The sequence below is a fragment of the Sander lucioperca genome, chromosome 2 (assembly GCF_008315115.2).
Source record: "Sander lucioperca isolate FBNREF2018 chromosome 2, SLUC_FBN_1.2, whole genome shotgun sequence".
In the NCBI taxonomy this organism is placed as follows: Eukaryota; Metazoa; Chordata; class Actinopteri; order Perciformes; family Percidae; genus Sander; species Sander lucioperca.
In genome coordinates, this window is record NC_050174.1 from 12,781,854 (window position 1) to 12,792,859 (window position 11,006).

Genomic DNA, 11,006 nt, shown 5'->3' on the forward strand with positions numbered 1-11,006 from the left:
TATGTTCTTAGAAATATTTGTCACACATGAATCAATCCTTGTGTTAAGGTGGAAATATTTTACTTAAGTACAGTAAATTGTGTTCAGCTTTCAAACTGATGGAGAAGCTTCAAGAAAATCTTATTAGGTCACTTAATACAAAATCTTTAATTACATGTGGAATAAACATTTTGGTAATGATTCATCATCTTCAACCAATATTCCCAGTTGCTCTTGCATAACATGCAACAGGTCATCTTTTCCCCAAGAGTTGAAAATAAACATTTAATGATGAAAGTAGTCAAATTAATTATTTTAAGTCTCCAGTCATTCATTTTCATTGTCTGTTCATGTCAAAACACTGCAAGATACTTTAACAACCACTCAGATTTTGTCCTGGATATCATTAATTAACCTATTAATCTCTGGTGGCACTCTTACACCAAATATACCACTTGCACACTAGATAAAGCAAGGACATTCGCTGAGTGAATCCATGCTACTGAGAGAAAGAAGCTAAAACTCCTAATGCCAAGAGTCAATTGTTTGAACATGTAAGATTTTAATCCGAGTAGTATAAAATAACAATGTTTATTCAGTAAACTCGGTATGTGAAGTATAAGTAAAATTTTATTTTCAGATATCCCATTTGGGAGACTGCCCTTATATAGAGAAAATACTTCCAGTTTGGATTAAAATATTGAGAAAATAAACAGGTGAAAATGTCTGCAGCAGTACAAAGTCGGTTTGAAACCATCCAGGCATAACATAGGTGGAGGAAGGTGTTTCACAATTGAAATACTGCACAATGTCATGGTGATCATCGATGGATTGGAACAATGTTGCATCTGAAGAAGAGAAGAAGGACAGACTTGTGACTAATGTAAACCACTTTCTACCTGCCAATCATAAATAATGCACCTTAAAGCTATAGTGCGTAGTTTCTGTCGCACCCATGTGGAAATCTAAGTCATGACAACAACGCATCCACATGACAAGCCTTTCGATGATCCCGCACCACCCCCACCCCTCCTCCATGCAGTTGCTAGTAGCGTTTAATCCGTCAAATCAAGGAGGACACGGAGGATTAAAAATCGTGATGGGCTCTTCAGAAAGGGTAATTATCACTTGCGCTTCTGCGCACGAATGTCATCGGACTACATCATTTTGTAAACATGAGAAACATGAACATGAGAAATCCAGAGAGTTTTGTGGAAGTGATAGGCTTAATTAGCTTTGTATCAACTCATTTGGCAATGGCTTGAATGTAACGGACGTTCATTAATATAAAATAGTTGCGCACTAAAGCTTTAAGGTGGATGTACTAAAGTATTACCAATTTCACTGCCGTTTCATAAAGTAAAAATGCACTAATATAAGAGAAACATTCGCTCAACTCGATAGAAGCTTTTCAGCAGCTTTGTTCCCGTGGACTTCACAGCTTTCTTCCTAAATTTTAGCTAATCAACTTGACTCTTCACTGATAAATATGTGCCAATACGTATACATGACTGATTGTGTCTGTACAGTTAGCACTCACCCCAGCAATCCTCTGCCTGACCATCGCTGTGGAGTCAGGCTCATCTGAGCTTTCTGGCCATCCCGGATGACTGAGACACGTAATGGTTTCTGTGAGAGGACATGATATTGCAGTTTAGACTCCAGATATTAGGTGTATTCAGCAAAATGTAACCTATGGTTGGGCAATGAGAAAAAAAGGGTGTAATGTGATTACCAGAAGACTTTTTTTTTCTAATTCTAACAAAAGGTCTGATACTGTAGGTATGAAAACATCTAATTCAAAGAAATCTAATAAAAAGTTAAATTAAAAGGAAATCAAACCTCTCTCTGGGATTTCATAAATCATTCTTGGAAAAATCTGGATTAGTATTAATATATTTTTGGAGTTAATTTAGACATCAAACTACATTGCAAAACAATACAATTACCATAACATAATTATAGTGACAAATAATAAACAATAAAAAAAAGTTGTATTGCTGAACCAAAAAAGAAGCTGTAGAGTATGTCAGTAGCTCACCCCTTCACTGTGTTGTACCACAGAAGCAATATTCTGGAGGTTCTGAAAGTTCTCTGTGTTAACAGAACCAAACTCAATGATTTCATCTCCAACTCTGAGCCCCTTTGGAAAGAAACAACCAATTATTAAAATACCCAGGAACAAAAACAGCTACGTTTCATTTACTGTAAGTCTCAACCTTTACGAATTCTGATAGTTTATCTGAAACATCTACCAGATACAAAAGCATAGTTCACATTACTCACAGCTCCACATGCAGGCGAACCCTGTGTCACAGCATCCACCCGTGCAAAGGGAGGAGGAAGAGTGACCTGTTGCTCCATCGCCTCCTCCTGGTCTCCTGCCTCATCCCCTCCCCGCTTGGCTTTCTCTCGAGCATGCAGCTTATGTAGGGCTTCTTCTATCTCCTCCATGATGGCCTTGTGATCATTCTGCAGGCCTGAAAGACACGATCAAAGCATTACTTTGAAAATAAAAATAACAATTAGTCGCAGTCCTAGTTTGACATACTAGGAATATAAGCTGGTGTCATCTTTAAAAAAGTGATTCAGTTAGTTATCAGTCCAAACTAAATGAACTGCCAATATGTGGCCAGCTGTGGAACTAGCATCATGTAATGTATTTTTCTGCCAGTATGTCCTGACAAACATTTAAATTTAGATAAAGAAGTTACCTGAAACTAAACTACTCCAAACTACTGCATTTCGGTGTCACATATATGTGGAGAAATATCAAGTACTGGTTATGGTAAAAAAAAAAAAACATTAGGTTTATCGCTATACTGCTCGGAATGTAATGAGAATGTTGTTTGGAAATTATAATTGGGTCATTGTCTACTATCTAGACTATCTTGGCTCTTACTTGGCGTTAACAGAATACCGACTAGACAAGACCGTCACAGACCTTGTGTTAACAGGTGGGTTACTGGAAGTTGTGCTCACAGACAAAGTTAACCTAATGTCCCCTGCTATCATAGAAAACACTAGAAACAACAAACACGCTGCTGCTTACATGAAATACTGTGCCTTGCTGTCCTGATCTGGTATAAATTAACATCTGCTCGGGGGAAACCCTCTGCGTCAACCAAGGGACCTTCAACTCCGACACATTGCTGTCAACATAAAGAAAGGTACGTTTACATTCACAATTAATTAGCGTTAATGTCTGTATTAGCCTTGGGTTAGCTTTGCGCTGCATGCATTTCTAACTGACAAACTTACGTCTTCCAAAACATCGTAATAAGCCTTTATCTGTTCTTCAATTTCATCTTTCCTTTTAATTAGGTTTTTGACATCATCCATTGTTATTTCTGACTTTGCAGCATTATTTTCCCCTGTCATCTTCATGGTTGCACGTAGCTCCAGCCAGAGGAATGGTACTTCCGGTTTACGGCAGTGCATGCGCTTTACTGCCCCCAACTGGTCGATGAAAAAAGAAATTAATTGAAATCCAGCTTTTTCCCTATATATATATATATATATATATATATATATATAATATATATCTATATATATATATATATATATATATATATATATCTATATATATATAATATATATATAATATATAATATATATTATATATATATAATATATTATATATATATTATATATAATATATATATATATATATTATATAATATATAGATATATATATATTATATATATATAGATATATATATATTATATATATATAATATATAATATATTATATATATATAATATATAATATATTATATAATATATAGATATATATATTTATATATATAGATATATATATATATATAATATATATTATATATATATAATATATATTATATATTATATATATATATATATATATATATATTATATATATATATATATATATTATATATATAATATATATATATATATTATATATATATATTATATATATATATAGATATATATATATATATATATATATATTATATATATATAATATATATAGATATATTATATATATCTATATATATTATATATATATATATATATATATCTATATCTATTTATCTATAATTTACAACCCTTAATTTACAAGATTATCTTATTAATATAAAATGTTCAGTAAGTATTTAGCTCCTGTATGGTATACAACCATGTAATAATATAAGCAATTGGCTATTACTGTTAGTACTTAAGCAGTGAAATAACATTTTCAGTATAAGTTTCTCTTAACTTTATATTTAAGAGTTTTCTTAAATAATTCACCAATATTAAACATAAAATATAACAAAACCTTCCTTCCACTTCCCACAGCAACCCTGTCAAACGATAAACACAAATGTTTACACTCTATTTTCATTATTTAAGAACACATCAAAATCAGTTAAGCACTGGATTAAACTTGGGAATTTAACACTTGACTCCTGTTTGACTTTGCAAACAAGCACATACCTGCTTTGTCTGCTCAAAAACTCACTAAAGAAAAACACAAATTAAATCATACAAGTTTACTTTAATAATATAATATTGGATACAATAATTGATCATAACATAAAACCCTAGAAATTCTTCAAAAACCTTTCAACAGTTGGAAACATGCATACCTTCTGCACACTAATGCAGAAGGCAAAATGTGTTACAAATGGTTTTTGCACCAGCTATTTCATCTTCTAGGCAGTTGTTGGGAACAGTTCCACAGCTCCTAAATACACCCCCTGACTTGTAGTTGTCTACAAGTACCATCTAACATTTTCTCCTGTAGCATATTTCTTTATTTCACAGCAGTCTACATAAAGGCACATTATTAATACACTGTTAGTAAAAATAGTGAATATTCAATAAGCACTCTTGAAGTGTTAGGTGATGTCTCTATGTGATGTGTACCCTGAGTGCTTAAATATAAATTTTAATCACATCTGTTTTCATAAATTAGAATGTATTTCTAATGGCCTTTATCCTCAAACAGGATACAAGTGCAAATCTGTATCAAAGTCATTAAAAAAAAAAACTGTGCTCTGTGATACCAAATGCAAAAAGTTTCCTTCAAGAAGTTTTCCTTCATGTTCAACGGCTTACCAAGCATTCTGTGATCGGAATGTGTGCAACATTAGAAATATAAATCTTTTGTTTTTTTTTGCAGCCTACATAAGTTAGTGCTGATGATCAAAAAGAGACAAGTACCAGATTAGGTGTTTTTCTTGATACAGCTAACAGTCTGTAGCTTGCGGACCTGCATGTTGATCCGTAAAGGCCAGCACTGACTCGTCTTTTTCGTCCCCTTGCGGTGATGCATCATGAGAGGAGGATGAAAAAACCTGTGAGATCTCAGCCTGAGCGGTTATCTCTTTTTGTACTAGAGCAAACTGGGCTGTTGCCTCATCCAGTTGTGAATGAACAGCTTTGACCCATGTCTGTAGCTGCATGTTGAGAGCATCCATCCCTTGGTCCAGCTTCTCTTGTCTGCCTGTTAGCTCCTCTAACAGATGTTGTGCGTCACTGGCAACCTGCTGCCTCTTTCCTTCACGGGGAGCACGCTGACGCAGCATGTAGCCCTCAAACTCCTCTGGACTGAGGCTGAGTGCTGGTCCATCCAGCTTATCAATGAAGGCCACTGCACAAGACTAAAACAGGGTACAAGAGCAAAGACATGAGTGATCAGCTGGCTTTGTTACACAGCATCCTGTGGTGTACACTGGACGATAACTTTGCAATAAACTTACCAAATTTGTGAAATAGTAGCCGCTCTCTCCTGCCATCAGACTGTGAGGGAGACCAAAACGTATCACATATTGCATGTTGGAGTGTAGGCGAGGTGGATTGGCCTTCAGCACCACATAAACCAGGCCTGACAGGAAGTCATCAGCATTAGCGGGCTCACTGTTCGAGGTTGAGAGCGCTTCAAAAACATGCTGACTGCATTTGGACACACATGCAAGTTTGTCCTGAGGCGCTCGTTTGGCATCCATTTCAATTATGGCTGTTAAGTAAAATAGAGTGCAGAACAAAATGTCAAAGACTAGCATTTCAGACCTTTTAATGATGTTTACAGCGCATTGGAAACACTACTTTCTCCCATGAGCTTAAAGGAATAGTTCAACATTTTGGGAAACATACTTAGATAAGTTAAGTAAACTTTATTATCCCAGTTGGGGGCAATTTGTTTTACAGCCAGCAGAGAATAAAAGACAGCAGTACACACACATACACACAACATACAGATGTACTAATATTAATATTCATACAGGACAAATTACATCAAGGTATTAATGAGACTAATAGTAACAGGGACAAACAGGGAGCTCTTAAGTCTCTTAGTCCTACACCTTGGTACCATGTACCTGCGACCAGATGGCAGCAGTCTGTATTCACAGGACAAGGGGTGACTCGGGTCAATGAGGATAGCTTTGGCCTTCCTCATGGCTCTGGCTCTGTATAGGAGTGATAACTCCTCAAAGTTTATCCCTGCAATTTTGCCACATATTCTCACAATGCTGTTTAGTCTGTGCTTATTTTTTAAAGTGAGGGACCCAAACCAGCAGATAGAAGAGAAAGTTAAAATACACTCTGAGGAAGAGCTCAATACCACTCTCATGTCTGTCCATTAAATATAAGGCTACAGCTAGCCTGCCTCTGTCCAAAGGTAATGCAATCTGCCTACCAGCACCTCTAAAGCTCACTAATTAACATGTTGTATTGCATTTGTTTAATCAAAACACAACAATGTACCATTTTACGGTGGACTATGTAGGTTTATAGTTAACGATGAGACGTGAGTGTAATATTCATCTAACTCTACTCCAGAAAGAGAATAAGCATATTTCCCAAAATGTCGAACGATTCCTTTCAGTACTGAAGTTGTGAATCACCTGTTATAGCAGGAAGAAATGGGTCGGCTGTGACTGCAGTCTTTTTATCTGGAAAAGGTACGCTCAGCATCTGCGGGGTGATCCAATTCAAAGATCTGCAAAGTAAAGACATTGGTGTTACGTAGAGCTTTGGGTTAGAGGTTTTGATTAAATACAACACAAGTGACTTGTATACAAGGGTTACCGTATCCTTCTCTGGAGAGCCAGATCCTTCTGTTCATCGTCACAGCTGTCATGGCAGAAAACCCATTTGTGCAACCGTGTCATTATTAATTTCTCTACATGCTCCATTATTTGAGTGACCTGAGCCTCAGGAAAACCTGAAAATAAAATCAAATATATGGATAAGAATCAACAACTCAAAAGTCATGAATGTTTTCATGTTTTCAAAATAAACAGCCCAGTGTTGAACTGATCCGTACTCACCGCTAAAATATTCAGCAAAAGACTGGTAGAAATCCTGCACAAGATCAGACAGCTTCTGTACCGGCAGATCCTGTAAAGATGATGAGAAGCTATGATCAGAACAGCTCTGACATATCAAAGAGAAATTATAAGAAGAGTCATGTTAATCATATACAACAGATTATTACATGGTACGCCTCCATTGTGTTGAGGAAAGCTGTACATCGAGACTGCAAGCGCTGGGAGGAAGGGCTCTTCAGTATCTTCAGGAACCCAGTGAAGTCCCCGGGCTCGAGGCTCTGGTAAGCTTTCAACACATTTGCATGGCTTTCAGAAGACTCTAAAGGGACAAAAGGTGGATGTTATTCCAGATAAACAAGGAAACAGGATACTCAAAACGGCTCCATTTGTTGAAACACTGACTACCAAGTCAATGCATTTGGTAAAATAGTGAATCAGTGGGGCACACAGAGGCAAAAGTGCAAAAATCACCACAGATACTTAGGTTCAGTCCCCGGTAGTTGGTTGTGAACCTGCAGGGATAATGGCACTACACTATAGAGGTGTTGAAATTAATCAAATAATCGATGCATCGAATCGTGGACATGGACGATGCTGCATCGATAATCGTCCTGGCCATAATCGATTATTTCTGTTTACAATTTAATGTAGGCCTAACAACATTTCTGTTTACATATTCTGTTATGTTTTGCACATTCAGGAAGTGCCATGTGCTCAGTGCTGTAGTTTTATGTATCCAATGTATTTAGTATCAGAGCACTGCAGAATGTTTTGTTTTTGAAGCTTGAAAAGCTATGAATTAAATATCCTATATGGCTTTAATAGAAAGATGTATTTGACGCATCGTGATGCATCGAGATATCGAATCGAAGACATGATAATCGTAATCGAATCGAAAGATCAGTGAAGATTCACACCTCTACTACACTACCCATAAATATGCACCCTATCTGTACATTAGACAATGAGGAAAAACACCTGCTACTGTCCAGATTTTGTTGTCATTACATGACTGCACCTTGAAATCTTGTGCTGAGGAGGTCTGACTTGATGGCAACGGAAAAACACAGAATCAAAGAACACAAAGCAAACTGAACTACCTTGATGTTTAGGAGGTGATGGGGTGCCCCAGAAGAGTCTTCTCATTGTGTTAATTCGACGACCTTTCTCAGTGCTTTTCTTCACCTCAAATTTGGAGAAGGTGAGAGGAGTTCCATCATTGCTCGGCCTGCAAGGAATGACAGCATTAGAGATCCAAATCAAAACCCAGTGTAAACAAAAAGCACTTAAGTTGCCTCAAGCTGATAGTTAGAAGACAGTTGTATTAAAAGAGAAAGTTATAATAACAAAGCATTTCTGATTGGAGTTCATCAATCATTACTAAATATATGCATCAGCAATTATTTCATTGTTTATGTATGTAGTTACCCTTACATATCCAGTTGGTACTAATATTAACTTCAAAAATTCAGTTTCATTTTCTCATTGATATGTATAATAAAAAGGCATAACAATGTCCTCCAGTGTCTATTCAGGTAATCATCTATTCTATGGTGTAACTATGAGGTTACATGACTCCATCTACACACACCACAGCTGATCTAAATGCTCCTTTGAGTCTAAATGATTGCTATAAACAGCATGTTTACCTTGTGTCTTGCCTCGAGGCTCCAGCTGTTCGTGCTTTCTCTCTCCAGCACTTGGAGCAGAAGCCTTGCCACGCAGGGTTTCCATAATACCCACAGGCGTTCTTGCAGAGCAGCTCCTCCTGAGAAACTCGGATTCCTCTTTGCTTATCTGTCCACATTGTAGAGCTCTTCCATATACTACTCCAACCTATTGGAGATAACATTAATATTTCAACCAATAATTTCCTTTCCTTTGGATTATTTTATTTCCTTTAAAAAAGGCAACTCAGTGTGTCCTGCATTGTGACTGCAGGGTCCTAAACCTCATGTTCGCTATAGCCTGGTCGTGCTTAACTTGGCACATAACCTCAGGCATCTGTACTGCAGACAGTCAAATAGGGCACACAATGCTGCGACACAGCACATTAAAACCCAGGAACACTTATTTCCCATGTTCAAAAAGTTATGATTTAAATATGCCATCAAGAAGATGGAAATTGTTATTTTGGTTAAACTGGTTTAATTTGAAGTAATGTCAGATTCTGCTTCAATAAGACAACTAGCTACTTTCATAAACAGCAGAAAACTAGATTCAAAAACGCTTGACAACTTAAAATATAGTATTGTGTAAATGAATAAGTCTACTATGTAAATTACCAACTACGACTGTTTTAACTGGTGGAGAAATGCTAATCATGTGCCAATCATTTTCAAGGTTTCATTGACAGTGAGTTTTTCTTTCTTCCACTTTCCTTTAATGTCCTTCACTAGCTCTTTCATGTGACTGATAATTCTATTCAGAAACGTTTTCACAATGTCTAATACTAGCCTAGCTACATCAAAGCGACATGTAGCCTAAGAAGCTGAACTGAGTCTCCTGTTAAACCTCAGGGTAAATTCCCTATTAAAAGCTCAATAACAGTTTATGAGCTCGGCAGTGCTGACTATCAGTCAGCTGAGGGGATTGGAGATAAGAACCACCGGCTAATGTTAGCTAACGTCGAGTGGCTAAAGAGGACAACTATTTAACCATTTCAGTTAAATGTACAAACTAATTAAACGTTTCTATGCGTTAAAAAGCAAACATACATACTGATAAGGTCCCAATTATTGAAATGCCTTCTCACCTGTCAGCTGGTGAAATCATAACCAAAGCAGTCGCTCCTTATCGGAGTGTTTTTTCCCCCTTCCGGTTTCTTAACAGTCACAAACTCGTCATAACTTGTACAATGAGAACTATAATTCTTCAGACCTCACTCAATGAGATGTTGGTACAAAAGTATGAAACTGAAGTAGCAACAATTCACGAAACGCAGACCGAATCACTTGCTTTCAAACCTGTGCAACCGGAAAGCCTTGTGGAAAAACAAACTGTGAAGCTGGAAGTAACGTCACTTATCGACACGGTGTCGACTTTTCAAAGCAAAAGTATCGCGGAAAGATCATAGGGAAAGACGCACCGATTCCCCGCTTAAACACACCAGAATCACGTGCCCAACACAAATGAGGCATCGTCACGTCTCCCTCGACCAAATCCTGTCATCATAGCGAGTATCCTCACTTCTGCCGGTATATAAATATATTTTATTTTTATGTCTTTCCCGGAAGTATTCATATGCTATGAAGTCTGCCTTGCTCATGGCCTTGATGCCTTTACTTGCTTGTCACTCGTGGGGTTGATGCGTTCTCTTATGGGTTGATGGTCATATGCATTGCCCTCTAGTGCTCACAGTGCGTAACCACACCTTGTCTGTTATGACATATTTTTCAATGTTGTAACCGGAAGTATTACTATATGTTGTATCTAGCTTGGTGCTAGTGGAGTGCAGTTGTAGTTGCTCACTGTGACCATAAACACTATTATTGGCACGACATAAAGCTAATACAAACAATGTAAGCCTATGTAGCAAAGCTACCAAAATAAGCCTGCAGATGCTTTCGGCTGCCTCCGTTTTCAAAAAGTAGTCTGTCACGATGGACCTCGCGTTGCGCGGTGTAGCTTTTCGGAGTTTCATGTGTTGACGGTATTTAGAATCATATATGTTGTTCACTGCCCTCCAGTGGTCATAGTGAGGAACTACAACATTTGTCAAATCAGCGT

The 11,006-nt window shown here is 37.0% G+C and overlaps 2 protein-coding genes across 4 annotated transcripts; both read right to left on the bottom strand.

Moving 5' to 3' along the window:
* Positions 1 to 43: 43 nt before the first annotated feature.
* Positions 44 to 3,433, bottom strand: psmd9 (proteasome 26S subunit, non-ATPase 9). The gene is made up of 6 exons (XM_031309067.2): positions 3,241 to 3,433; positions 3,032 to 3,131; positions 2,266 to 2,459; positions 2,021 to 2,122; positions 1,520 to 1,608; positions 44 to 827 (listed from the first exon to the last, which is right to left on the bottom strand). The coding sequence occupies exons 1-6, from the start codon at positions 3,418 to 3,420 to the stop codon at positions 800 to 802; spliced, it is 693 nt and encodes a 230-aa protein (XP_031164927.2). The 5' UTR covers positions 3,421 to 3,433; the 3' UTR covers positions 44 to 799.
* Positions 3,434 to 4,480: 1,047 nt separating this feature from the next.
* LOC116056813 (rab5 GDP/GTP exchange factor-like) lies at positions 4,481 to 10,417 on the bottom strand. 3 transcript variants are annotated; one of them, XM_031309168.2, is made up of 9 exons: positions 10,387 to 10,417; positions 8,927 to 9,113; positions 8,378 to 8,505; positions 7,445 to 7,596; positions 7,278 to 7,347; positions 7,036 to 7,171; positions 6,852 to 6,946; positions 5,706 to 5,962; positions 4,481 to 5,606 (listed from the first exon to the last, which is right to left on the bottom strand). In XM_031309168.2, the coding sequence occupies exons 1-9, from the start codon at positions 10,415 to 10,417 to the stop codon at positions 5,193 to 5,195; spliced, it is 1,470 nt and encodes a 489-aa protein (XP_031165028.1). In that variant the 3' UTR covers positions 4,481 to 5,192. The 3 variants fall into 3 exon arrangements, with proteins under 3 accessions (XP_031165028.1, XP_035848570.1, XP_031165029.1); XM_035992677.1 differs by lacking the exon at positions 10,387 to 10,417 and adding an exon at positions 10,232 to 10,345 and having other exon boundaries at positions 5,193 to 5,606; XM_031309169.2 differs by lacking the exon at positions 10,387 to 10,417 and adding an exon at positions 10,033 to 10,340 and having other exon boundaries at positions 5,193 to 5,606.
* Between the last annotated feature and the right edge of the window lie 589 nt (positions 10,418 to 11,006).